The following is a 27970-nucleotide window of genomic DNA, read 5'->3' on the forward strand; positions in this document are numbered from 1 at the left end:
ATTACTTAGCTATGTAGTTCAAATGCTTATTAGTGTATCCTTTGAAAGCCTTCAATGACAATACCACGGAATGTTTATTTTCATTACAGACGACTGCAACCATAAAGTAGAATACTTCCCAAGCTTCTAATCAAAATCCGTCTCCCCTTGTAATTTATAAAAGGGTATGAAAACTATAAGACAAGCGAGTAGATATCTGAAGAATTACCTTGTTGATGTCATCCACAATATAATCCTTTTCATTTCTGAGCCTGACACACAGCTGATCTGTTAGAATGAGCATCTGCTTATGAAACACCCCAAGAAAAGGTACAAAGACAGCAGGAAGGTAGTACCTCACCTCTTCAAACTGGTGAGATGGGATGTACTCAAATATATCCCACAACTTCCATTTCACAAGGCAAAGCACACACAGAATGTGTGTGTGGACAGAAGAACTGTCCTCAGTGGACATGAGCCTCGGTCCTCAAAACAGGTGAAGGTTTAGAGGAATTAATAAATAAATTCCATTAAAAGCAATCTCAGCACATAACCTCTAAGGAATCACAGGCCACCTGACAATCATGGCCTCCAGAGTGAAGGTTATTGTCTTCCTCTCCACTACCTCCCCACCCTTAATCTTTTTAAGCCTCACTAAAAGTCTGAAGCTGTTCCTAAATGTTTAGGCTGGAGTTGGGACATAGCTCAAAATAAAGTTAGATCTGAGCTAGCTATTTTGTGTGATTAGCTGTGTATCTGTCATGGTCAAGGTGCCAATTTATTCTGATGCATTAATTCAGCTCCTGTGGAACTAATGATTTCCTGGTAAGCCATGCCTCCACTCCCCTGCACACCCCAGCCCTGCTGCCTGTGAATTATCTCCAAGGAGATGCGAGATCCTTCGTGATGACACGAGAACCACCAGTCACAGGTGGTTACTCTGGCTAAGACAGCCCTGAGCAAGTTCTGTGCCACTCCCAACGAGAGGTTCTCTCAGGTGCCCAGCCCAGACTTGGATGGTCTCTCTGAAGCAGCCAACTCTACCTGACACCAGCCGACAGAACTAGAGCAACCAGGGGTTGAACTGGTTTCATTTCCCCCTTTCCTCCAGGTTTGTATAGACAAGTATTTGGTATTTTACTTTATGGGTTAACCAGAGCTTGAGTTGTTCCCCTCAGTAGAAATGCTTCCTTGCAGACCTGCACCACTTACAACAAATCTGAAACACATAAAAAATACTCAGTGGCAGATTGAGCACTTGTTTAAGACATCCAACAACATCCACAAGATAATTGCTGCAAAATATTTAACACATCTATTAATTATTGTGGAATCCTGTTCCACTCAGCTAATCCCCTCTTTAATTAGTTTCCTACCTATATTTAATAATTTATATAATGCTACCCATGCAGACTCACAGGCTTCCCATAAATGCCATTCCTTCGCTTTAATGAAGCTCTTGCCCATCTTTTCTATTTTTCACGCTAAGGAGTTACTTCTCTGATCCTAAGTCACATATTCATGGTCCAAGGCCAAGGATGCCAACCTTCGGTAAAGATACATCCCTGATGCATAACCAAGGTTTGCTGACCTCATAACATGCCTGTTCTCCCCACCCCTCAATTATGGTGAAAAAAAGCTTTGAATGAGTAAAAAGAAAAGCAGAAGATGCCCCTTCCTAATGCACAACCACAGAAAGCAGCAGCCAGTAAAAGATCACCCTAGGGAGCAGCAGATACAGTGAAGGGCAGACGTCCCGGAGAAGGGAACCAGGAGCGGGCAGCCCACACAACAGCCCCGAGTGTCCCAGGCGAGCCAGCCGGGGTGGGGGGATGTCACCCCACAGCACTGATGCCCAAACTGCTCCTCCAGATATGGCTTCTCTTGTGGGGCGGCTTATTCACCTGCTGGGTCTGCCAGCGGCCTACGGGGGCTTGAAATACTGAACGCTGCTCCTCTTCAAGGCACTGACATAACCAGAAGAGTCCTTTTAACATCGGATTTGTCTCCTCACTCCGTCCAAGCATAAGAGGTAATAAATGAGTTACACCAACTGACTATAGACCCATCTCAGAAAGCTGCAGGCTGCAACAGTACCAGATGGGAAGCACACTAAAACTTTTTTTCTTTTTCTTTTTTCTTCAATGTTATAAAATTGAAATGGTTCACTCCTGGTTCTGGTACCCAGTGCCAAAAACACTTCCCTCTGCTAATATTGCCTGCAGGATCCTGCTGAATGAGGACTGTCACATCTCCCACGTCTTCCCTGAGTTCTACAGCACTTATCAAAACCACAGAAGGCAGCACTGCCCGAAATTTGAAAACCTCAGCCCTGACATGTGCACGTGAAACCAATCACAAATCTTTCACTACTGATTTTACTGTGGGGAAATGAAGAGCCTGGTGACTAACTGAATGTTTGGCTAATACATGAAATGGAAGGAAGCTAGTAATATTAAATATTCACCAATTATTTTTAATAGTACATTTGATACCTCTTGAAACAGAAGGTTAACTATTATTAAAACCGTGACACAAACCATTTCTCCTTCTTTGTACATCTTTGTACACCAACTGGTCTAATCATGCTTGATTTCTTGATGCAGTGTTGCAGGGCTGAGACATCCCTCTCGCCTCCTCAGCTGGAGGAGGAGATGCAGAAGCATTTCCAGAAATTATCAAATCAAAATCTTCACTAGACTGTGGGCTTTGACAGGCCTCAAAAGCAGTTACTATTTAAAATGCTGTTTGTATCTAAGTGAACATCTAATACAAATGATTAATTTCAACCTTACAGACAACAGGGTGTCTTGCAAGTCAGATAAAAGCATTGCGATGATGAACCAAAAAAATGAAAGAAAAACAGATCTGAGAAAAAACAGTGTTCGGTTGTGCACACGAATACCCTGCACTCTGGGAAATGTAAAAATATCTTCACTGAGTTTCCAGTGTTATAGCTGCTGCACATACAGGTGATCATACACTGCAAAAGCAACACAAACCTCCCAAGCTTTGTTTCTTTCCCTCCCACCCCCAAATTGGATCCAAAAGCCAAGTTTCCTGAGTTTCATTAGAATTAGTGCAGATTTACAGTGATGAAAATGATTTCAATGACATAAGCATTATTCTTTTAACTTGAAAAGCCACAAATATCAAGGTCAGCAACCAAAGAGTAAGTACCACCTTGTGCTAACAAGACTACACAAACCCCTAGAAGGGACAATTTGGTTCATTCAAAGCACTTACAAACATGAGGACATAATTTATATGTGAAAAAGGCAACAAGCACTGGTCAAAACTTTATGATTACCCTCACTCTTCAGAGTCCTCTCACCTCTAGCCAATGAAAAGTTTGTGTGTTCTTTGGTAAAGAATCCATACAACTAACTTAAGATAGTTTATTATTAAAAATCACTCCATAAGCAAAGACAGAACCAATAAGGATGTGCTTGTATTTAATACTAAAACAGGTAAGAGAGAAACAGCGTTTAATTTAAACCTTTAATATTAAGTTTATAAAAACAAATGCATCAGAGTCATTTTAAATAAGTTTTTAATGGAAAACAATTACAGGTACTTGTCTGTATTTTAATGGAACTAGAAAACTTCACTGTCCTAGGCCCAGGCTGCAAAGGCACCAGCAGACTACCTGGCGAAGTCTGAGCAATAACCACGCACGCAGACAACCACACCCTGAGAAACTCCGTTGTGAAACGACCAATAGCCACAGCTTCCACCAGGCTTCAGCTGCGTGGAGTCAAAGGTCATTACAGACCTCCCAACCCATACACGACCATAAACAGTTCTTCAGATTTAATTCTGATTTTCCCTGTGAGGTAGAAAGCAGTCTGTGATGTTTATCCTACTCAGTAGAACACAGATTACTTGAAATTCCACTTGGGATTTGGAGCTGTGGGCCCAACACATGCAAAAAGGGAATGCCAATAATCTCACCAGCAATATAAAAAAAAATCCTTTAGTTTATATGAAATGAGAACGAAAGGACACAAGATTGGTTTGGAATTTACGCTCTCTTTTTATAGCAAAAGAAACGGCCTATTAAAAATCTGCTACTTGGACATTATTAGCTGACACGCTTGACCTGTTTTATATGTATGTAGGCCTCCAAGAAAATAAACACTGTGTTCAGCGAGTTATTGGAGCGGAGGCCATGGAAGTATAAACTCAGATAACATGAAAGTTTACACTTTCAGTATAAGCATGTACTTTCAGGTTAAGTTTTCACTGAAAGCAGAGAGGACTTTCTGGGGGGGAAAAAATGCAGAACTCTACTAGAAACACAGTACAGTTACATTTGCATTTTTAGCACAGGGAAGAGCTGCAGGCGGAGGCTCCTGTGTCTGTGCACAGATTTCTTTCCACAGAATCAGGCTAAAGACCATCCAAGACTCTGACAGCTGGAAATTGGCAGCAGTCATACCTATGAGACTTCGGTTATTTTTGTTAAAATTAAGTCATAGAGGACGCACTCCTTAAAGTCTTCTTGCATGTGAAAAATGGTGAGAAATAGATCAAATAACTCAATATTAACACAGTAACAAAGGAAACGAAAGTCACAAACCCCCAGACAGGAAGCGCACAATGCAAATAGCTCTGCTGAGCTCAGGGGCCAAGGCGACCCCCTGAAGAGCACGCCCCCCCCCCCCCCCCCCATCGCCTTTCGCTTCGCTTCCCCTGCCCCCCGGTGCCGGCACTTCCCCGCCCCAGAGGGCTCTTTACTGTCGGTCCTCACGGCCCGACCACGACACAAACCCAAAATACCGGCTGCACCAACGTGCGATCCCCGGGCTGCGCAGCAAACGGCGTTTCAGGTGACCCCCCCAAAGCACCCACCGGGGCTCTGCTTCACTCGCTGCCGGAGTAAACCCCGGAGCTGGCAGGTGAAGCGGAGGCCGCGGGGGCAGCGGAGACCGACGGACCGACCCCGCTTCCCGGCGGGCCGGGGCTGACACCCGCCCGGCCCCTACGCCCACTCCCCGCTCCAAACCCGAGCAACTCTTGTTGATGCTTTTTTTTTTTTTTTAAGTTTTCCGAGCAAGAGAGGCCTCCACCGCCTCCCCTCACCGTCCCGCCAGTTTCTTTCTGAGCTGACAGAACTTTTTCTTCCCCAAAAGGCCGCGCTCAGAAGCGGCGCGGGAAGCCCCGCCGTGCCCGCTCCCCGCTCCGACGTGCGGCCCAGACTGCGGATAGCTCCCACCCGCTCCCCGCTGCCGGCTTCACATGGCGAAGTGGCGCGGAGCCGCCGCCCGAGCCCCACCGGTGCCCCGGCCCAGCCGGGCAGGGCCACGGGACCCCTGCCCCGCCACCCACCTGCCGACAGTCTGGTTGGCCAGCTGCTTCATGCGGTTGAACTGCTTCTTCATGGCAGCGGCCGTTTCCCCCGGCCTCCCGCCGGGCACCCGCTGCTCCGCCGGCCCGGCCTCCCGCCGCCGCCGCCGCCGCCTCCTCCTCCTCCCTGCTCCCCGCGGCGCCAACGGCCCCGCCCACACCGGAACCCACGGCCACTTCCGGTCCCGCCCACAGCGTCACGTGTTCCCAGGAAACAGCCGGGTCCCCGGGAGGGGCGGGGCAACCAGAAACCCGGATGTCCCGCCCGGAGCCCGGATGTCGGCGTGCCGCAGCGCGAGGGCGGCTCCTCCGCCCGCCGCTCTCTCGGGAGTGGCAGCTGGGACGGGCTTGGTGCGCGGGGACCGCTCCCCCCCGCAGCGGACAACCCCGGGGTCCGCTCCCCCCCTCAGAATTATGGCTGAGGGTCCCACGAGACTACCGCTCCCGGCGTCCCTTGCGGTACAGCCGCCGTTTCCTGGGCGGGGCGTTGCGGCCTGCGCTCTTTCATTGGGCGTTATGGGAACGGACGGGGCCCTGGGCCAATCGCTGCCGAGGTCCGACGGGCCGCCTTGTGGAAGCCGCCCAATGAGAGGCGGCGGGGGGCGGGCCGCAGGGGCGGTGGCGGCAGCGGCGGGCGGCTGAGCCTCGCGCGCTCCCCGGGCCCGGCCCTACGCCCTCCATGGCGGCCGCTGCCCGCGACCCTCTCTCTGCCCCCGGCCTCGACGAGGCGGACGAGGCGGTCCGGGGCACGTGCGAGGACGCGTCCGTTTGCAAACGGTAGCGGCACCTGGGGGGGTGGGGAGGGGCGAGCCGGGCTGGGCCCCTCCGGTGTTCCCACCAGTGTCCGTCCCGTCGTTCCCCCCCCACACCGGACCGCAGCCCTGGGGCTGTGCTGGCGGGGGTGAGGGCGGGCGGGGAGGCGGCGAAGCATGGAGCGGCCTCCGGGGAGCTGGGCTGGAGGAGCGGGGAGGCAGCCCCGGCTTTTCCCCGGTGCCGCCCCGCGGGAGGCTGCTGCCGTGCCCGGCGGTGCCGGTGTTCTCTGTCCGCACCGGGGCCGAGAGCGTAACCGACGGCCCGAGCGGCTGCAAGGGCCGGCTGGCCGGGGAAGCGCCCCTGAAGCTGCGTAGCTGTATAGCAAGCGAAGCTGTGTTGGGGAGAATAAACTTCAAAACACGGTCAGAGTTCCCCGGGGAGAGGGCGGGCGCTTGCTCTGAAGGTGCTTTTCACGTGGACCCACAGCTTTAGCCTCAGCTTTGCCAAAAACTCGCCTGCTTCTGTTGTTAAACACCTGCCCCATTTTCATTTTAGAGTTTGTTTATAAAGCAGCATACGGTGATCGCTAGAGTTATGCTGGCTAATAGTGGGGATCCAAAACTCCAGTGATGTTCAAGATCCCAGGAAAAAAACATTTGATATTTTTCAGAGTACTTCACCTCCTCTGGAGGATGGGTGCTGGGAGGGTGATGAGTTTTGTTGCCCCGTTGTGTGTGGGTGTGCCTTTAACTTCTGTTCTTACTAGCTGTTTGTTCCAACCTTTTGTTACTGGTGTAGCAGCAAATTGTTGGGTGGTTGAGTTTGTTTTTGAGAGTTTACCTTTTCAAATGAGTTGTAAAGCTAGTAAGTTCTGTTAGACTAGAATAGCACTGTTGTCTGTGTTGAAGTGATAGGTAGAAGCTCTGGAATAAGTGCAGACAGCTGGAAGCATGATGTGTAGCAGTAAAGCGCCCTTTGTGTGTGGTCTAAGGAACTTCAGACAGATAATTCCTGTTTGCTGGGTCCTCAAGGAGAAAATAATTGAGATGAGGGTCTTCACTTGCAGAAGTTCATCAAATAGCGCAGAGGCTATTAAAAAGATGCTTGTTTAATATGGCAATAGCCAAAATTTTTAACTAGACTTTATATAACTTCTTAATTAAAATAGTTCCACACATTCAACAGATTTTTTTAAACTGTGTCTGCATGTATACACCCAGGTCAGAGAATGACCTTTTAGCCTGTGTATCTTTTAGAGTAAATCTTGGTGGCCTTATTTCATAATTCTCTTATTTTTTTTTGCTCTGCTGGACAGGTTTGCTGTAAGTGTTGGCTACTGGAAGGACCCTTACATCCAGTATTTTGTGAGACAAGCCAAAGAAAGAAAAGCACCTGAAATCAATAGAGGCAAGTTGACATGTGACTGTGATTGAAGTCAGTGCAAACGTGTTCTGAATTGGTCTTGAAGAGCACCTGATGAAACCTCTGTATACTGGGTGTTATGGAGTGTAGCAAATACGTAAAACAATGAGACAAGTTTTCTTCACAGTAATAATTTGGTACTGTAGTTGGCCGTTTAAATATTATTCTTTAAATCAAAACTCTTATCCTTTGCTTTCTGTGTTCTGAATGGAATGTCTCTGTGTGTCTTGGCATGCAACAATCAATACAAACCAATCGAAAATGTTGATTTGACCCAGGACAGCAGAGTGGGTATGTCAGCTCTGGTCTCTGCAAAAGTATGCACACCAGCCAGAATTATTCTGCTCAGTTTGAGGTGAAACTTGACTAAAACTTTCATTTACCCAAGGAATCCTGTTTTATCAGTGCATCAGACTTCGTTAGTAATAAAAAAACACCCAAACCAAAGACCCTTAGATATCTTAAAAAAAGTGCAGTGATATTCCTAATAATTCTGCTTCGTTATTCTTCCTAAGAAACACCATTTTTTAAATAGATAAAGAGTTTAAAAAGTTAACTAAAAATCTTATTGATTGTTAAACATCAAGTGTTATATGACAATAATAATTTTAAAATCCTCTTTTTTTGTTAACAGGCTATTATGCTCGTGTTCATGGAGTCAGTTATCTGATTAAAGCTTTTCTAAAGAAGACAGAATGCAACTGCCAAATTGTTAATCTTGGTGCTGGCATGGATACCCTGTTCTGGAGATTAAAGGTAATGACAGCTGAGAGTAACGAACTTGGCTGAAGACAAAGATTTGTGAGTGCTGCAGCAGACTGCCCTGCGTGGTCTGCCTCACTTCTCGGCTTGCTTAGAATTAGTTTAGGTACCTTCAAACCTCAGTGGGCAGGAGGGGCTGCGGTTTTCACCTGCTTTTACCGAAAAGCCTGTGACAGGGAGCTGACCTCTAGTGGACTTCCAGGAGCAGAGCTTGAACTCCACATTGTGCTGTCCTCTTTAAGCCTTAAGGTTTCCCTTTTTTTTATCCTGTATTAAAAGAGGAATCAGATACCACAGCACAGAATTGTACAGGCTCTATTCATCTGAATTATTTATATAAATGTGAGTTTTATATATGTAAATATATATGTCTGTTTATATGTATACATGTAATTCACAAAAATTCAGATTATTCAGATATTATATGACAGTATCATTCTGAGTGAACACACTTCCAAGTCATCTTGTCTTCTCATTAGCATTTACATTTGTAAATTTGGTTTCTGGAAGAAAGCCCAGGGAGGCCACTTGCATTTTGCTTGGTCACAATTCGTTGTATTTCAGTCAGTGGAAGGGAAAAAATAATGAATTTTTTCTGAGATGTGAAGTTTTCTTCTTACCTGCGTTTCTATGAAAGCTACGTTAACGCACAGTTTTATTAACTTTCTTGTAACAGTGATTTTAAAAGCTAAAGAGGGGCCTGTAATTCCAATTCTTTGTCCTTGCAAAGAGCAGGTGTGGTACAATTAATGTACAGAAGATGGGACACAGTTAAGCGAGTGCTTCAGTGTTCTGACTCCTGATGTAATCTACTGTTCAGAAATTCATGAGGTTGCCAAGCTCGAACTAGCAGTACATCTCCATCACAAAAGGATTGCTGCATAGGGAGAAACTTGGCGCAGCTTATCTATCAGGGTGTCAGATAGTGACAACATGAAATGAAGAGGTTTTCCCCTCTTTTGTGGTAGAGGAACGCTGATGCACTTGTAGTCTGGCTGTGGGTTTCGGGACGGATTGTGGAACGTGGTCACTTTCTCTGTAAACCTGTGCAAAAAGTTCCTGATTCCTTTCTTAGAAGAATACACTGAAGATGCACGCTAAATGTCGTAATAGTTTCCTATTGCTGTGCTCTTCTAGATCCTGGTAATATATTGTTGGGATACATGTTTCAGTGACCTGGTGTCCAGGATTGCTGCATTACATAAAATGTTAAATAATTTCCTTAGTGCTTAGAGGACATTCTAATGTCTCCCAAGTGTTTTTGTTGGTTTGGGTTTTTTTAAGCTGTAGGACATTAAGTTATACCACTGTTACAAACGCCAGCGTAAACTAAACCAAAACTGTTTAGGGCTTAAGGTTATATCTTGTCATGTGCATGCAAAGTTTGAATGTCACTAATTCTAGAGTCTTACTCCAATTCTCAGGATGAAAATCTTCTCCCTAGAAAATATTTTGAAGTGGATTTTCCAATGATAGTTGCAAGAAAAATACATAATATCAAGTAAGTGTAGTCCCTGTGTTTAGCTGTGTGAGACTGAATGTAATTCAGCAAAATGCTATGAACTACAAGCTGCAATTATTTCATCTCTCTTCTGAGAAACTCTTCATGCTCTAGGATTTAGAATAAAGGTTTCATTATGCAGGCAAGTCATACATGTGACGGTGCAGCCACTGTTCCAAATTGGAGAAGTTCATCTGCGGAAGCTTTGGAGAGGCCAAGCAGACTTTATTCTTAATTATGTAAAATATAATGGGCAGGAGAAGCCTCGTGATGATTAGAGGCGATTAAGTCTTCTCTTACTATTGAAGACAGCAGCAAATTCCCAGACTTGGGTGTTCAGTTAGAGAGGTAGGATAGCTGGTGCTATATGTGAGTGTTGTGTTTGATGATACATTAAGGCTTATGGAGGATACCTGAGGAGAGTGTCTGGGTTTCTCTTCAGATTGCCTCAAAACTTAAGAGTCATTGGGTATAAAACTCAACTGCAACTTAGTACTAAGTCTAACTTGCAAACGTTTTCATTTCCAGTAGAGGGCAGAGGTATTCTCTTGTCTGTTTTTAATACACGCACACACATATATATATTAAAAAAAAAAAAATCGTAAGCACACTGTTAAACAAGCTTAACTGCTCAGAGATGCTTCTTCCTTCTTCCCACAGATCAAAACCTCCCCTGTCAAAACCAATTATGGAATCCCATTCAGGGGACTCTCTTCTAATAGGTGAGTCATCTTAAAAATAAGTCAGCAATGTACTGCAGCACTTTTAAAACTTTTCTGATCATTTTGTTCTGCTATGTGGGCAGGCTTTTAATGTTTGAAGTGCTGTTTGGACAGAGAATTGGGAGGGAAAAGAGGCTTTTTTCTTCTCTTACAGACTCCTGCCCATTTGTTCTGTGTCATCTTAGAAATGTCTTCTCTTGAAGTGGTTTTATTCTGCCAGAAAGTTGTTGAGTTTTTTTTCTTTTGTCTCATAGGTAGCTTAAGTTATGCTGCTAGTCATGTATACTGGATTAAAATATCTATTGAGTGTTTTCCTTGGTCGTCTTTCTGTCTCATTAAGAGCATGGGTCTTTACATTTAGCAGACTCTTCACAGAAGAAATGCAGCCTGCAAAGTCCATTCTCAGGAGCCAGTGCCATTTGTTACATTTTAGTATTAAGAGGATATTAGATTCAGGTGGTGGTGTGGGGTTGTACTGTCTTGGCTTACAGCCTCATTATGTTTGTGTCAGGATTGTAATTCGAAAAGCTCTTTGCTTGAGGAAAAAAGCCTGGGTTCTGTTGAGTAATGTTTTCTGTGCCCAAATAGCAGATACTGCACTATAGTAGCTGCGTTGGACCCTTTAGGAAGAGTAATTATCTGCACCTACGATACCGATTAATTTGTGTTAGCAGATAAAACAGAGCTAGCAGTGTTTAGTGATACGATTGCATGTATAGGTGCTTTTAATAAGCACAATTGCAGCTAAGGGTCTGGAGGGCTTGGACCCTCCAGAGAGTGAGGAAGAGTCCAGAGAGTAAGGAAGAGTCCAACTAGTGAGGAGGCATGCTCGTGCTGCCAGTGGCAAGGTGTAGGTGCTTCACCCCAAGGCTCTTCTAGTGCTTTAACTTGGATCAGAGTACTGCCACACACTGAATTGGTTGTGCATATTTCTGCATACTGTACACATTTTATTGCTGCATATTAGAGGGTCTTAACTCACCGACCTTTTAGATGTCATTCGAATGGCAGAGCTCTCCATTGTACGTTCAGGTCTCAAAAGGTTAAAGCCCAGTGCCCCATCTCAGAAAAAGGGCTCCTGAGTACCACCGTTTCAACGAGGAGACCTTCTTACATCTCCTGTATACAATGAGATATGCTGCATAAGCACTGTTAAAAAGGCACTAGCACAAGGTCGATCAGAAGGGTTTGATAGTGTTTGTGTTACTGAGCAGCTGTACATACATCTAGTACAGCAAAACAACGGTGTATTGTAATCAGAAGCTACTAATAGCGAGTCACAGCAGTCAACAGCAATTAATGTATCACTGTCTGAATGTATCGGAGTGGCTTATTTCTCTAAAGCTGTTTCTCTTGTTCTTTCTCAGTGCTGGGTTTTAAATACTTTAGCCATTTTACTGTAACCCAGCTGATGTAGGCTCTACTACTCTGAGATCTTTGGGATGTAGCTTAATGTCCAGATAGCTTGGAGGTGGTAGAAGTCTGTTGTGGAATCCCAGTTTGAACTGGCACTCGATAACCACAGGTCAGTTCGAGTGAAACTTCTGTGGGAACTTTCCTTTAAGGACATATTAATGGAACTGGTTCATGCGGAAGTGCCACCAGAAGAGGCTGTGGACTAAGTAGACAAATCAAACCATCAGATGAATAGAGATTTCTTACAGATCTAAAGGAACTTGACAATGAATTCGCTCAGCTACTAACTGGTATATACCCTCTCATTTTAAAACTGTCTTAGTACCTGAGAACTGGAAGGTGGCGGCTGTGACTCAAATGGGCTCCAGGAGAAATCCAGGGAACTACAAGCCAGTAGGACTGATGTCTCTACTGGGCAAATTAGTAGAAACTAACAGACAGACTTAGTGGAACACAGGAATAATATAATGTGTTGAGAAAGAGTCAACATGGCTTTTGTAAAGGTAAGTTATGCCTCACAAACCTATTGGAGTTCTCTGTAAGAGTCAACAGATATCTTGGAAAAGGACATCCAGTTAATACTGTGCTTGAATCTAAAAAATGTGTTTTGACAGTGTCCCTTACCAAAGCGTGCCAGAGAAATTGCACGGTTGTTGCGGGGGGAAGGAATGGATCTCATATGGATGAGGAGCTGGGGATGGAGGGTAGGCATATGTTGTTAATTTTCATTATGGAGAGAGATGGAGATCTGTGCTTAAGGATATGTTGCTGTTCAACACTAAGAAATGATTGGGAAAATAGAGTGATTAGTAAGTGGCAGCTTGTTGGCAAGTCCAAACTCTTCAGAGTGGTAAAGAACTGTAGAAGAATCTTGTGAAATTAGTGACTTGATGATAAATTCAATGCGGATTAATATAAAGTGATGCACATGGGTGGAAAAAATAGTTTGTGCCTCACATGTAAATGATAGGCTGCTGGTTGATTATTGCTGCCTGCAAACAAGATCTGGGTATTATAATAAATAGATAGATGAAAACATTGACTCAGTAATGGTCCAGAAATCCAAATCAAATTTAAGAGTTCTTAGAAAAAAGATAGAAAATGACATAGATGCCAGTATTGTAGTACGTGTTTGCCCTCTTTTTGCCTTTTCCCTAGGTAGCTGCTGTTGGCATCTGTGAGAGGCAGGCTACCATACTAGGGGGACCTTTGGTCTGGCCTGGTGCAGCTGTTAGACTAATGTGGTGTTCTGGGAATAGTGCCTGTCCTAGGGAGTGTAGTGGGGCATAATGAAGCTGCATTTCCAGGCAGGGAAATGTTACTCATTTTGGGGGGCTTTGGGGTGGGGATATGGACTGGGATTTTAGAATCTTGAGGAGAGAGGTTGTGTCCCCCCCACCCCCCCACCCCAAGTAATTCCACACTGCTGTCTCGTGTATACCAGGAAAAATTTGTTTAGATGATTCAGAATTGGATTTTTTTGAGTTGTTGTAATATCGACTGACATGATTCTTGTTCTCTTACTGCTTTTCTTCTCACACTAAATGTTTTTGGTTCATGAAGCCAGTGCTAATAACCAACTTTATCAACTTCAGGGCAACATCTGCTTTCTCCTTGCCCTTTAGACAAAGCAATGACAGCATGGCTTGCAATTCAAGTATAGATATTTGTGGCTTCTGCCCTTGAATGCAGCAAGATGACACTTGTCATTGAACAGCTTTGTTGTTTCCTAGGGAATGTTAGATCTCCAGGGGAAAGCAGTGAATTTGTGCAGTAAATTGACATTCCTGTGGCAATATCAGGTTAAATTGTTTTCAAAGTTCAATGGCACTATCTGATTTATGATGCAGTTGCCAGTGTTGAGAAGTTAGTACTCCACCTTTGCTGCCTTGCAAGTGCAAATTACACTTCAGTGAACTATCACCTTTCAGTGCCACTCTTACACTTCCTGCCCCTGTCTCGTCCAGCTTTGGGAGTTGGTTGTTTTAACTTCCTTTTCCCTTAATTTCCAAACTTGCTTGTGACCCAGTGTGGATGGTGGGGCTGTTGCTGTCTTGGTGACTCACATGCCTTGCGTTGGGAATGATCCTGCTCTTGCAAGACAGACTAAATTTCTTTGTGTTTAGACACGTACCCTGTCCTGATGTAGTAAACAACCAACCTGAGTGAGACCAATACTGTATCACGCCTTTGAGCCTGCAGAATAGGTTGTATGGGATGGTTGGTTGTAAAGCTGCCGGAGATACCTTAGGATGAAAATCCTAATGAAATCAGTTTGAGTCAATAGTACCCTGCATGCTGTTTCTTGGAAAACCTCCAGGAAATTGTTTCACTAATCTGAGAAGAGAGTAAGAAAAGAAAACTCTGAATTCTTGTAGGAGAGGAAACACTGCGCTTCGTGTGCCTGTGATTCCACTTGAGCAGACGGATTAAGGCAGCGGGTGAGTGCCTGAGGGCCACTGTAAAACAGCATTTACTTGCTGGTAGCATGTTTCTGTGAAGAAGAAATTTATTGCAGTGAGGTCAAAAAGCAACTATAAGCAACTTCTGCTACTATTCAGTCACTGCAATGATGTCTAAATTCGAACCACTTGTGTTGTTACTTCTGTGCCAGAAGTCATGGAAAATACACCTAAGGTGGTTTGATCAGAGCGAAACGTTCTCCCTTGCATTATGTGCGGATAACAGAAGCAAGCACCTCGGCTGAGGGTCTGTGTGGGGTAGATGGGGTGGGCTGCGGTGCTGGGGCTCACGTTCTTTCTCTCCTTCACTCTCCCCTCCCTTCTATTTCTCAAATGAAATTGAATCTGGTATTTCTCAAACCTTCCTTTCAGACAAGTATAGGAGAGAAATTTTGTACAGAACTGAATGCACTGAGTGCGAGCATCACAAAGAAAGCCATCAGGTAGCTCCGTGCTCTAGGAAAGAACATCAGGACCAAACAACTTTGCTAAAAGCCAACAGGAAGTATTGGTGCCTGGAGAGGAATTGGTGCTTGGAACATGGGATTTTTCAATGGGTTAAGCCATGAAACGTTGCTGGCTATGCCAGCGTTAGGGCAGTTGGCCTGAGTCACAACGAGGTGGCCCTGTTTATTTGAAAACTGCCACTGACTTGCTCGTTAGTGCAACGTGGGGGCTGTTCTCAGCTGGCCAGGAGGGAAGGCAGCAGCGCTCCTGGCAGCAGCAGGGAGCGGGTGGAGTGGGGCAGGACTCTTGTCTGTGGGGAGGTCACTGTGGCAGACACCTTCAGAAGAGTGAGATTACAGTAAAAAAAAAAAAGGTAGGTTTTTTAACACCAAAAAAATTAATTTCATTAAAAGAAACTTCTTGTCCATAAGAAGAAATCAATGGAGACCATGTGACACCGCTACCAAGCGGAAACTTGCTTTTTCTTTTTCAGCTGCTCTGTAGATAGGCACTGTAAAATACATTTGCACCAACACTGCTCAGTCAGGGTGGCAGCATGTTTGCAAATTTTCATACTTAAAGCATCAGACTCTGCAATAAAGTAGAAATTGGTGTCAGATGAGGACTAGCAGAACATTATCTTCTGGGGTGTTTATGGTCATACTTCGACTTTGAGCCTCCAGGCTGGGAACAATGGCAATTCCAGCTATCATCAGCTGCCACTGCCTCGCAGTGAGTGAGTGTCTGCCAGCTAAGTGTGAAGTGATGGAGCGGTTGTCAGTCTGATTTTAAAATCTCAAAGTTGTTTGCCTAGTTAAGTATGATCTCTTCATCCATTTGACTTTATATATAAAAGGATTTTTTTAATGACATGTATAGGCCAAAGGTGGAAGCTAGGAGAAAATCTTACAAGGAAGTTTGGAAGAGGCTTGGCTTAAACTTTTTCCTCTTGCTTTTTTTCCTTTTGCCTCTCTTTGCATTTTAAAATTGACTAGTGTAAATTTCATATTTTTCCCTAAGATTTCCTTCAAGGTAAAAGTATTGATCATGAATGTTGGAATATATGAATTATGGAGATATTTAATGAGGTGCTTTCAGACATGTTTAAAATGTAGGATTTCTAGCAATTGTATCAGCTCGTGTATAATGTGTGTGCAGCTCTGCCTCAGTACTATCTGTGGTTGTGTTTGCCAACAACCGTCAATGGAGAGTTGAGGGAAGTTGGCAGGAAAATGTGTGGAGGAACAAGTACATTCTGTTTGAATGGACCAGAGAAGGAGAACCAGGCAGTCTGGATACTGGAAATGGAAGTAAAGTGATTGCATTTGGAGTAAAAGGCTTTTGAAGAGAGGAAGACAATCCATTCCTCGTCAGCCACCTTGGCCTTTTAAAAGTTTCTGCCGTGAGGGGTCCTGTATTAAGGCATTAAGGATACTTGGCTTTAATATTTCAGCTGAACCAAATCACCCTTGAAAAAACCTGTTCTAGTCTTGTGTTTCATGTTTTCTTTCCCTCAGTTAACTTCAAATAACCAGGCTATGGCTATATGGCTGTTTATTTTCACTTGTCCACAGCCTACCTCTCCAAAACCAAGCGTCTGCTGGGCTGCACAGCTCAGCCCTGAGGATCGCCCAGGTCACTCCCTCTGGCCATCCCCTCTCCCACCATGTCAGGGCATAACAGAAATTCTGTGGGGTTTATTCATGCATATACAGGCTTATTAAAAACAACGTTAGGAATTTTGATTGCTGAAATTTGAACCGTTTTGAAGGATGGTTTTCTAACCTAGAGTTTGAGAGGTTTTGCTCTTTCCTGTTCTTCGGTGATAAAAATACTTGAATCAACATGGTGTGAGCAAGAGACATTTACTTCCACCTCTGAGGTGTCTGTACTGCTGCTGTTACTGGATCACTTAATAATTGTTGTAGTTTATTTCTGGTTTTAATTAACGTACTAGTATGTCCAAGTCAATGAAGCTGGACAAGAAGATTGCACTAATTTCATACTAATTGTGGTGACTGACGCTTACCGTGCTGTATCTCCAGACAGCAAACCAATCGCTATATAAATACTTTCCTGTGTGTGGTGGGGGTTTTTGTGTGGCTTTTTTTGATGCCATTATCATGGCCTTGATATAATAACTTAAATAGAAGGGTGTGGGAAGTCTTAAAGCTATTACAGAACATGCACATGGAAAAAAGCCTTGACTCAAAATGTTGAATCATTTTCTACACAACTCTTTTTTTTTTTTTTTTTTTTTCTTTTTTTTCCCCCTGTAACTCTCTGTACAAACTGTTCTGGTTTCTGTATCTGTTAAATGTTGCTGGAAAGACAGCTATTGTGACTTGCTAGTGCCATTTTCAAACAGTTGGTCACTTGAAAACTAAATGGAGGTACATCTTCCAGAGTGTTTGAAGCACTGCTTAATTTAATAAGCTACCTCTCCCCCCTGTTTTTTGTTTCCTCTCCCGAAATGGAAAACCTCTTTCATCCTGTCTCTTCAGCCACTTGGCTTCTCTTTCTCTCTTGGCATCTGCTCTGGTGTTAGGTTCAGGAGCTGTGTGTGCAGCAGGGTCCCGCCTGGAGCTGTGCCAGAGCTTGCAGATGCTGACTGACCGTTAGAAGATCACTTTAAACTCTCACTCTGGGGATTTTTTCACCGTTTAGCTTTCTTATTTTTTACTGCATGCTCTGTCACACTCATATGGTAAGAGGGGCAAATTATGTGCTATTCTGTCTTAATGACTTCACTCTGGTAAAGCTCAAGCTGAAAGAGCAATCTGATCTATTCCTGCAGAACTTTACGTCTTTAAGTGGGTTTGCTGCTGCACTTGTGAAATGTTTCTGAGGGGACTGGGCTCATCTAGTGGAATTGATTGCAACTGGTTGTCAGAATTATTGATAGCAGGATGCTCATGTTGCTGCTGGCTTCCTTACAGTCTTGCTAGTATGGCAAAGTGCCTTTTGACTTTAGTATTAGTTCCTCCTTCATGTTGGAAAGCGTTTACAGGAGCTTGCTGCCTGTTGTATCTCAGGGTGAATATTTGTTTCTCAGAATACCTTTCCTAATTTGACTCTATGCTTAAATACCATCACTAGATCATACAAAAAGGCTAAATGATAACATTTTGGCACCCAAATCTGTGTCTGATACCCATATATATTATATAGCTATATGTATTGTTAATTTATATAGCTGTATCTATTGTTGATATCTGGAACCTTCTTACTCTTAACTTAGTTTTCCAGAAATTGATGTACATTTTTTTTAATGTAGTTCCTTATGTGCATACGTTGGGTTATCTGAAAAGACTGCAAACAAAACAAAACCCCCTGCCTTTAATCTTCACATTTTTCTTCTCTCTGCATTCCTTGAAACCATGGTAACGGATGGGATAACCGATCTGCATTAGAGTGGCTGCAGAGTGAAAGAGTAGGCTTGTTGCAGTCTGATGCTAATATCTCACCATCTGTAAACCACAATAATCAGGTATAAGGGAAATTAATGTTTTAAAAAGAAGAGTTTGCTGTTAATTGTTAGGTATAACAGATCAAACTTCGGCTTCAAATTCATACGTTGCTGTGTATTTTTTTTAGTTTATAGTTTCAGCATCCCTCTTATTTGTAACTGTTAGTGTCTCAAAATCTTAAACTTGCAGATTCTCACAGCCTAGACTCCAGTCGATATTCCATAGTAGGAGCAGATCTCCGTTTCTCATCAGATCTGGAGGAAAAGCTAAAGAAACATAACCTGGATATACAGTAAGATTATTATTTTTCCAGTTATTTTTTTTAATGAGGGCTTGTGGAAGCGTACTGGTGAGAGTAAAGTCAGGCTTGGGCATGCAGTATCTGCATCCAGTGCTCATTATGCTATTTCCATGGTTACCTTTTCCTGAGCCCTTTGAGCAGAAGGAATTGTTCAGACACCTCATGCAGCCTCACTGAGCCGAGCAGGCTGGCACTGCCGTGACTGCTTGGTAGTTCCAAGTCTGAAGCAAGGTTGTTCCTTGCGTAGTCTATTCTGCAAACTGTGTTTTCGTCCTTCCTGAGAAGATCAAACATTACAGAACTATTTGCTTCTTGATCTTAAAACGCTGGGGGGAATGAAGTATGGCTTTCTGTGACCGTGTTCCTGGTGGTGGGTTCTCTTTGGGGTGTATGATCCTTTCGCACAAGTTAAAACTGTGGTTGCAGGGCAGGCAGCTGTAATTCCTTCTCGCTTTCACCCCCGTCCCTTGCCCTGGAGGGGATGAGCTCCCGCAGCAGCCATTTTCTGCCTTTTTCTGCCTCAGAGCTCATAAGAGTTTTCTTTCTCTACATCATGAATTTAACTCTTAGAGATTTCTAAAAGAGTTGCCCCCTGCTTAAATTTGGTTGAAATCTAGTTAATAGAATCGTAAGTTGTTCAAGGGGAATCTCTAACCTAGAGATGTATCAAAATGTCATAAATTGCTTGTTTTAAGAGCTGGTTCAGTTGCATTTAGTTTTAATGTTGAGTGATGGACAGTACCTAGAACATCCTCCACCCCTATTGTAAGGGTGGTAGAGTCAAGGTTTCTGGGAGCTTAGCTGGTGAAAGGAAGAATAATTCTGTCAATGTTAAATTATTTCAGAGTTTTATCTTTGTAATTATTTTCTATTGCCTCCACTTAAAACCCTTATTGTTCCCCAGACCTTTTGGTAAAGTGATTGCGGTGGAGTCCTTTGAGAACTTAACTCCGGAAGCTAATATCTGGGATTTTATTGTTCAAGCGTTAGGCTGCTGGGGGGGGGGGGCAGGATTTAAGCTTTTAGAGTGGATGATGGACATACCTTTCAAATATAAGATATATAAATAGCGGCTATCTGCCTGGGTGGGAGAGAGCATATGGGTAAGCAGAATGCATCAAATTGCCATTTAAATCTTTACACTTCCATCTCCTGAAATCTTGCCTTGCTTGCCTACATTGCTGCTCCTTGTGGAATTTCTCCTGCTTCTAGTGACTTTTCTTTTTCCTGTTCATTCTAGCAATTAAAAGAAAACTCTGTAATTCTGAGGAAGATTACTTGTGCAGATGTCTATTTTTGGGTTTTTTGTGGATGGAGGGGGAAGAGGCAATGTGCAAACTATAGATTGCATTTTGTTAGATAATAATATGTGAAGCTTATTTCACAGATGTTGAACAAATCTGTCTAATTAAAATTCTTCTTAGAACTTTTTTAAAGAGAAAACTTTTTTAATTTGTATTTTATTCCAAATTTTACTGGTCTCTAAAAGAGTGCGTATTGTGTATATAGGGTACAATTCTTCTGCAAAATTAATTTTAATATGCACTTCATGCTATCACAGTTCAGAGGAGACTTAGAGAATCCACGTTCTTCTGTGCTCATGTGGCTGACTTAGGGGAGATGGTCTCCTAATATCTCTGGTTTGTAACCATGGGAGTCCCCTGCGGTTAGTTCATCAGCTGCCAGAAAACCCAGTTCTAGTCAGCTTGATGAAGTGATTTCATTCAGTCTTAAATGTCTAATTCACAAAAAGGGTAGCTCTTTTAAGAAGTTTTGGGGACATGAAATTACTTGCTTGCTAATTCTTTATAAATTTTTTTTTTTGTTCTTTTGCTAGAAATAGTTACCTTGTTTTTTTGTTTTAAAGTTTGCCAACGCTTCTGGTAGCGGAGTGTGTGCTGGTTTACATGACACCACAGCAATCTGCAAATCTTTTAAAGTGGGCAGCAAGCACCTTTCCAGTGGCGATGTTTATAAATTATGAGCAGGTAAAACAAAAATGGCATTTTTAGACCTGCTTTATTGTCTTAGAAATTGCTCTCAAGAGCGGGAGTTGTGCTTGTAAAATAAAGAGTGGGCCATATTGTTTTGTAGAGAAAGTGGTTTCTGCTGAATTTCTTTAGTAATGTCTTTTATCTTGTAGATAGCTCATTGTAAAGAATATACAGCCATTCTGAAGGACAATTTCTAAACTCTGTTGAACCAAAATAACAGACTTAATCCATATGTGGAGAAAACCATAGAATATTGGTTTAGATAAGACAGAGGAAAAAGAAATGATGCTGAATGTTAGATGTGAGTGTATAACATTATGTAATTATCTCTCTGTTCTTTGGCAAAGTGGAGCAAAAAATCACATCAGCATAAACTCAGCTTCTCGGGCTGGAACTAAAATGCAGCCTCGGGGGAACTAGGTGGCTCCAGGAATTAGTAACGGGATCTTCCAAGCTGTAAATCACTGCTGGAGAGCTGAACCAAGTTGCCAACAACTTAAAGCAGAGTCAGTTTTCAGTGCCCAGTCCCAGTGTCTGCAAAGGCAGCAGCGTTGTCACCATTCAACTGGCACTCAGCTTGTAGACGTGAGGTAGCCGAGGAGTTGGTGGCAGTGGGAGATGAGACCTGGTGTAAGAATGTGAAGCTTGCTTTAATGTTATCCTGTACATTTTATGAAGTAGACAATTCAAGAGTTTAACCAAGTTACTGCTTTTCACTGCGATTACGTTCTTTTCGGAAGGGGGAACACTTTTGTCTCATTCTCTACCTGAGGTGAATATGACGGACCGCTTTGGACAGATCATGATTGAGAACTTGCAGAGACGACAGTGTAACCTGGCTGGAGTGGAAGTCTGCAGATCCTTAGACTCTCAGGTAAAAGGGGCACAGAGCTCTGTGTGTGTTTGATATCAAACTTATTTAATCTGTCTGCAAGTTCTGCCTCTGTGTGTGCACAGTAAGGCCCAGAGCAGTGGCCAGAGCGGGTTTGGGGTGGGGCAGCTGCCACCTACTGAAACCCTTTCCTGTCTTGGTGCCAAGGTTCCCTGTTGTCAGTGCTGTGGGTGCTCGATGCTGCTTAGTTTCAGTAGTTGTACAAAAACTGTGGTAGATCAGAGCGCAGCTCCATCTGTCCCACTGTCCTCTCTGCGCAGAGGTTAGCAGCAGATGCCTAGAAAAGAGTGTAAGAGCTCTTCAAAGAACAGGTCAAGCAGATGGCCTACAAAATCCTTAGGGGAAAAACTGTTCTCTGGTATTTTTCCTCAAGTCCTCTGAAAACTATGCTGCTTGTTTATTTTACAGAGGGAACGACTGCTGTTAAATGGCTGGGAAACTGCACGTGCCATTGATATGATGAAAGTGTACAGCTTTTTGCCACAGGCTGATGTCAAAAGGTATTACTGATAGCTTGCTTGCAGCCAAAAGTCATCTTCAGATGCCATTTCCAAGGTAGTTCACGCCAGTATCTACTATGGGATCCCCTGGTACACCAGGGAGAAGGCTGCCTGCTGTTGCTAGCTAGGTCGACAGGACATGTCTGAGGCTGGAGCTCTGCAGAGCCTCAAGGATAATGCCTGGAGCAACATTAATGATCCAGAGGGTTATTGCTGCCAGGAGTAGACCGGCAGCGGTGATGTTTTATTTGGGTGCGACATAAAGCATCTCATGATGGAAATTTGCAGATAGAAGATGCTGCAGAAATGCTGTGTTGAGTTTTTACAGTACCTAAGATGTTTCCTGTGAACATCCAGCCTCCACAACACCAGTTGGGTTCTAAAATACACTCAGAACAGGCAGCCACTTCTCATGTCACCAGGGGAGGTGACATCCAGGGGTTTGCTCCAGTCTTGTACGCCTAGATAAGATTGATTATCCGTTTGCTTTTCTACTACAAGGGGGTGGAAAATGACCAGTTCTGATCTTCCTTCTTCCTTGACAGCATAATTAGGTAATGAGCCAAGGCAGGGCAGTAATTTAGTGAATCTGTATGTACTATTGTACTATGCAAGTGAAGAGGGACAGAGAGGAGAGGTGTGCCCAACAGCGTGGAGTGACCATCTCTCAGCAGATGGATGATGCTTTCCTTCATATCATCTTTAGGAGCTAGACTGCTGAGTCTGCAGGCAGAGCTTAGTATGTAGAGGGTCTAACTAAAGGCTGCTGTAACAGTCGGTAATCTGCATGGATTTTGTTAAATTTTTTGCATTAAAGAAAAGCTAAAAAGGGGGAAACTGTTTTTAATGAGTAACTTCTTAGATATATAATATGACGTGTGGATTGCTATGAGTCATTCAATACCTATAGTTTGAATTAGCTGAACAAGTTACTTTGTTCAGAATAAGTATTTGCATATGGGGATTTCTCAAACCATGGAACTGAACAGGTGAGACTGAAAATCACAGGTTGTTTAAATAGGGCTGTGTGATTGTACCATATGGCACTTGTGGAGAGACATAGCTTGTACTTTTTTTTGCAGATTTTTGACTACCTTAGATCTGTTCAGTTCCTTCCGCTTGTTCCAAATGCCAAGAAATAGGTTACGTAAACTCTGTCCTTTGGTATTAATGAGGCAAATAATGCTTTCTCTTTATAAAAATCTTTACAAAAGTGTCTTTCTGCAGCACTTGCACATCTGTGAGTGTACTTAGGAACTTTTGCCCCTCAGCCTCTTTTGATCCTCAGTAGCAGCCCTTCCAAATATTTAGCATGGAAAATAAACACTCTGATATTCAAGTAATCTAGAGTGAGAGAGAGGAATGTGCCAGGTTAAACTTTTTAAAACAAGCATAGCTTGGGAGAAGTTCTCCCATTTGTTTGGTGGAAGACATTCAAAGATCTTACTTTAAGAATCCTAGGTAGGAACCATTTTAGGAAAAAAATCCTCAGATCTTATATGTACCAGTTGGTTTGTGCTTCATCATGAGCTCATGTGGGAGAGTTGTTAGAAGCTGTACTGGTGTACCCATCACTCTTCCAAGACATAATGTGGACTTGTTGTGATTGTCTGGAGAAAATAGTATCTTCAACTGTTCACTGTAATCCTTTGGTAAAGATAAATCGCCTTCCGTTAGGCTGTACTATTATGTCTGCTTAAATCCAGCAAGACCAGATACATGCAGTAAAAGGGGTTAGAAGAGAATTACTGCTTTTTATGAGAAGTGACACAGATTAATCCTGGAACATGAAATTCTAGGGATGAGAGGTTGAAAATATCTTGTGGGTCACTTGTTTCATACATTGCCAACAAAGACTAGGAGTAGTGGTGGTATCTTCATTATGGACAAACACCTGTACTGATTTACTAGAAGGTAACTGCCTTATTGGCCGTAGTTTTCGCTCCTATGGAGCAAAGAAGAGAACATTAAAAACTATCCCAAGACTCCAGCTTGAATCACAGTTTTTATTTTATTCTTACAGAATAGAAGGACTTGAATTCCTAGATGAAAAGGAATTGTTTGAACAACTAATGCAGCACTACTGCATCTGCTGGGCTTCAAAGGACAGCAGTAATCTGGGTAATGTTCTGCAACCCCGGGGAGGTGACCCTTCGCATCGCGATCGTATGTGCAGAGGCTGGGCCTGTGTACACCAGATGGAGGGCAGCAGTATCCTGTAGCAGGAACGGGGTCTGCTTCCCTGTGGTGCTTGGGGCTGTGAACACCTCCCAGCTGGTGTATCGTGACTGTTTCTCCACAGCCTTTTGGGGGTTTGTCCAGGCGTCTGAGTTGCCCCGAAGGAAGCCTGTCCAGTACAGGGGAGTTAGAATTTTTACACCGAACGATGCCGTATGGGTTACTTTAAATAACTGCCTGCTTTATAGTATCAATGCTAATTGAAAGGTTTACAAATCCTATGCATGTAAAGTGCCATATGGGCACATGGTATATGAAATCACAGTGTCCTGACAACATAAAAATAAATTTGTATTACTTAGCCCAGTCTTCTTCTGCACAGTCCCCATTTACATCTATCTGAGACTTAAGTTTTCCATGCTGCTTTCTCCCGGGGGAAGAAATTCCCTCTGAAGTTAATTCTTTTAAATGTCCCTTTTGTTCTTAAAATTCCGTCTCTCCTAGACTGGAATTTCTTTGAAACGGAGAGACCTGATCTGTGCTTTATGTAACATTGTGTATGTTGCTGCTGCTTAAGAAATAAAAAAAATGAAAAGAATTGTGGTTCAGGTGAAGGATGGATGTCTACAGCCATTATTTGTCCAAATTAGAAAGACAACTTGCAGATAGTTTATCTCTACTTCTGTCTGCAATTTCAGGGACTTTAAGTCTTCCCAGAAAACTTCTCTGCTTGCCAGTTTGTATCTTTTTCCTCCCCTTCTCCTTCTCTGCCCTTCCCTTACTCCTGACAAAGCAGTATTCAAGAACAAATGTTATTTGCCATTCCTTAGCAGATGTGAGTAGATGTAATCTCTGCTGAAGCTGTGGAGCCAGACTGAGTAGCAAAGCATCTGATACAGCTGGTAAAACTAGACCTTCAGTAGCCTGTTGCTGCTGCTGTACCAGACACTAGGCAGTGGTGGCTGCTGGCTCGAATCCTGCAGCTTCAACAGTTCTGAGCTGCAGAGGTGCACATTTTCCATTTGATTTCTTATGGCTAAAAAGTGATGACTGTAATACAGAACTTATTTTGAGAGGAGCTAAGGCCAAAAAGGTCACCTATTCATAGTAGCCAGTATTCCTGGGATCTCCGGCATTATTCTTTGCTGTGATTAGAGAAGTATTTAGGACAGATTTGGGTGCTGAGGTTAAGTGATGCAGCATATTTTAGAAGACAAAAAAGACAAATCTCAAAGGAGATAATCAAGCGTCTAATGCATGGATATGCTTTAATCTAAAGCAGTTTTTCTTTATCCAGTGAGAATTTACTGCCCTCATTAATGGTACTTTCCCTAGCTTTGTCTTTTTAATTTCATGGGCAGACCCTTAGGTTCAGCAGCAGCCTCTGTGTTGTTCCTTCTGCCTTCAGTAACTTCAGTACTCCTCCAGCTTGGCTTATTCAAATTAATTGCTGCATCACAATCAAAAAAGGGTTAGAAAAGTACAGATCAACCTGTTTCCTAATTCCCTTTCCTCCCACCAAATCCTTTACATTTAAGTTTTTAAAAAAAATAGTAATTCTCAAAGTATCCTTCTTCCTGTGTCTAACTGCCCTAATGGTAGTGAAGTACAGGTAGTACAAGAATAAGCACTTGTTTCTCCCCCCACCCCTCTTCTTTTCAAATAGGTCTTGCAAACATCACGTTCTAATGTATTTGCTGGGGGGAAGCCGTGGGCCCAGCAGCCACAGTGACTGCCTTCTCTGTGAGACAAGATCACAGAAATGATGGGACTTTGCATGTGCCAACCTCGGTCTGCGCATCTGTGTAAGCGGCGCCGGTACGGAAGGTGATGGGTGCTGCTGATGTCGACTGTCCTGTTGGCTTTTGGTAGTTCTAATTAATCTTTTTTGCCCATTGTGAGCAATTGTTATGAGGCAAGACTTGCCTCCCATTCCCAGATATGTAATGATGGACTTTCATAAGATGTCAGTAATTCCTGTTCAAAAGCTTGCCTTCCTTAGTTTAAAACTGAAAGTAAAGTGTTCTTGGATTATATGACTTTCCTCTTTTGTCTTTTTGTGGATGTGTAAAGTGTATTTGTGACAGGAAGCTGGAAAAACAATGCTGGTGAGCTGCGTTGTTGGATATCTCTGCACTGTGCACGGCTGATCATGAAGGTTAAATTTTGTTAATTTTCATTCTGTTTAGGTTCAATTTTTATGAAGTGTCACCATGTTAGCTTTCTCCAGGCTTTACTCTTGCTACAAGGCTGTCACTATACTAGGTACATTCTTGTAGGGGAAGGGTGAAAGAAGAAGGGGAGCCATGATTCTTGTTCAGTGATGTACAAGAAACTGGGTGATGTTAAGGTAGACTTTATTTAACTGGGAAAGGCTTAGCTTGGCAGTTCAGCAATGGGATGGTGAAGGTAAGAAAGAGATTAATCTAAGTTTGCACTGCTTCTGGAAGTATCTTTACACCAGTTTCTCATTCTTTCTTTCCCCTTAAAAGAAACAAAACAAAATCCCAACAGCAGTGAAAGACCTTGCCCTGTTGTTTGAAATGGAACCTTGCAACCTTCCTATGAGAAAAATAATAAATGTTTAGTATTTATAATTTGCCTAGTGTCTTACTCTTTAGAAATTACCTATTTATATCCATTTCAGTGACTGCATTTTCCCTCTCTCACCAAACGCCTCACCAAGAGTGGGTTTCTAAGCAGTTGCAAGCATAAGCAACCGTTTCCATGCTGTATGTGTAAGAATACCTGGCTTTGGAAGTAACTGACATGGGCTTGGACTGGGGATGTGGGGGAGGAGATTGTGGAGATACCAGGAAAAGTAAACAGTTCTTAGAAGTGACAGTCATAATTTCAGAGGAACAGCAGTAATAAAAAGAAATGGCCTTCCCTTCACTGCCCTACTCTCTGTCACTGTTTCAGTCACTGGTAGCTACAGGCCACCTGCTGTTATGTTGGTGTCAAGCTGATTTCTTAAAGGACAAGGCACAGAAACACAGTTTTTGGTTAATGCTCTGCTCGGCCTTTGCAAAGTGTTCGTGTAAACTCTGCCCCCAAAGGGAAGGGATGGACTGTGCAGTTATGAAAGGAGCTTATAACCTTTGCTTCCTAGATAACAATATCGATGGTATGTTTATGCCTGCACGTTTTAGATGTTTGGACTTATCTGTACCCCTCTTCTGTGAAGAGACATGTGCAAGCTGCGCCTGCGTTAGCGTTGACGCTTTCTCTCTGCAGATGCAGGAGACCAGAAGGACACGTCTCATTTTTTCACCTTGCCATCCCAGCTCCCTCCTGAGCGCAGCTGTAACCAGGGGCTGTGGGCTTTGCAGCCGGGCAGTTTCCCACAGCAGGCGCCTGCTGCCTGGACTGGGAGTGGACTCGCTGATGAGCCGTTCTGCTGCGTGGGAGCGGTTTGCCTGCTGCGTTTAACGGCCTGCACCTTCTGGGGGTTGCCTTCTGCTTTCACCCTGTTGTTACTTGGAGTTTTTGACTGTTTTTCATTCCCACTGTGCCATTGCTCTGTCTTACCCTCACGTGAACCCAAGGAGCTAAATTCAGTCAGGATCTATGAATCTGTCTTAATTAGTTTGAGTCCTCCAAACGTACTGCCTAGCTAAACATAGCGTTTATGCCAGAGACCTGGAAGAAGATAAAAGCATCCTGCCTCCTTGCCAGTCTTCAGTGCACAGTTTCTCCTCAGTTAACCTGTGTCGCTGTGTAAGAGTAGATACTCAACTGGCATGAAGAGGAATAGCAGTATGCCGCTACTTCCTGGGTGTCTGCCCCTTCAGAAGGTCTGTGCAAGGAACACACCTCTAA

General features: G+C 43.5%; 2 protein-coding genes across 13 annotated transcripts in view; one reads left to right on the forward strand and one right to left on the reverse strand.

Annotated features, from left to right (window-relative positions):
* ARHGAP17 (Rho GTPase activating protein 17) overlaps positions 1-5486 on the reverse strand; it is a 47899-nt gene extending 42413 nt beyond the window's left edge. For all 10 annotated transcript variants that reach the window (XR_012631196.1, XM_074886361.1, XM_074886351.1 and 7 more), the window contains exon 1: positions 5311-5486. Coding sequence is in view for 9 of the 10 variants with exons in the window: in XM_074886361.1 (XP_074742462.1) it covers positions 5311-5363 (53 nt within the window). In the remaining variant the exon portion in view is untranslated. The remainder of the gene's footprint in view (positions 1-5310) is intronic.
* Positions 5487-5864: 378 nt separating this feature from the next.
* LCMT1 (leucine carboxyl methyltransferase 1) lies at positions 5865-26184 on the forward strand. 3 transcript variants are annotated; one of them, XM_074886373.1, is made up of 11 exons: positions 5865-5882; positions 7397-7488; positions 8138-8259; positions 9690-9766; positions 10427-10488; positions 18473-18575; positions 20452-20572; positions 21351-21452; positions 21879-21970; positions 23994-24091; positions 25815-26184. In XM_074886373.1, the coding sequence occupies exons 3-11, from the start codon at positions 8233-8235 to the stop codon at positions 25835-25837; spliced, it is 705 nt and encodes a 234-aa protein (XP_074742474.1). In that variant the 5' UTR covers positions 5865-5882; positions 7397-7488; positions 8138-8232; the 3' UTR covers positions 25838-26184. The 3 variants fall into 3 exon arrangements, with proteins under 3 accessions (XP_074742474.1, XP_074742471.1, XP_074742473.1); XM_074886370.1 differs by lacking the exon at positions 5865-5882 and adding an exon at positions 5938-6105; XM_074886372.1 differs by lacking the exons at positions 5865-5882; positions 9690-9766; positions 18473-18575 and adding an exon at positions 5938-6105.
* Positions 26185-27970: the final 1786 nt, after the last annotated feature.

Source organism: Strix uralensis, chromosome 16, assembly GCF_047716275.1.
Source record: "Strix uralensis isolate ZFMK-TIS-50842 chromosome 16, bStrUra1, whole genome shotgun sequence".
NCBI lineage: Eukaryota > Metazoa > Chordata > Aves > Strigiformes > Strigidae > Strix > Strix uralensis.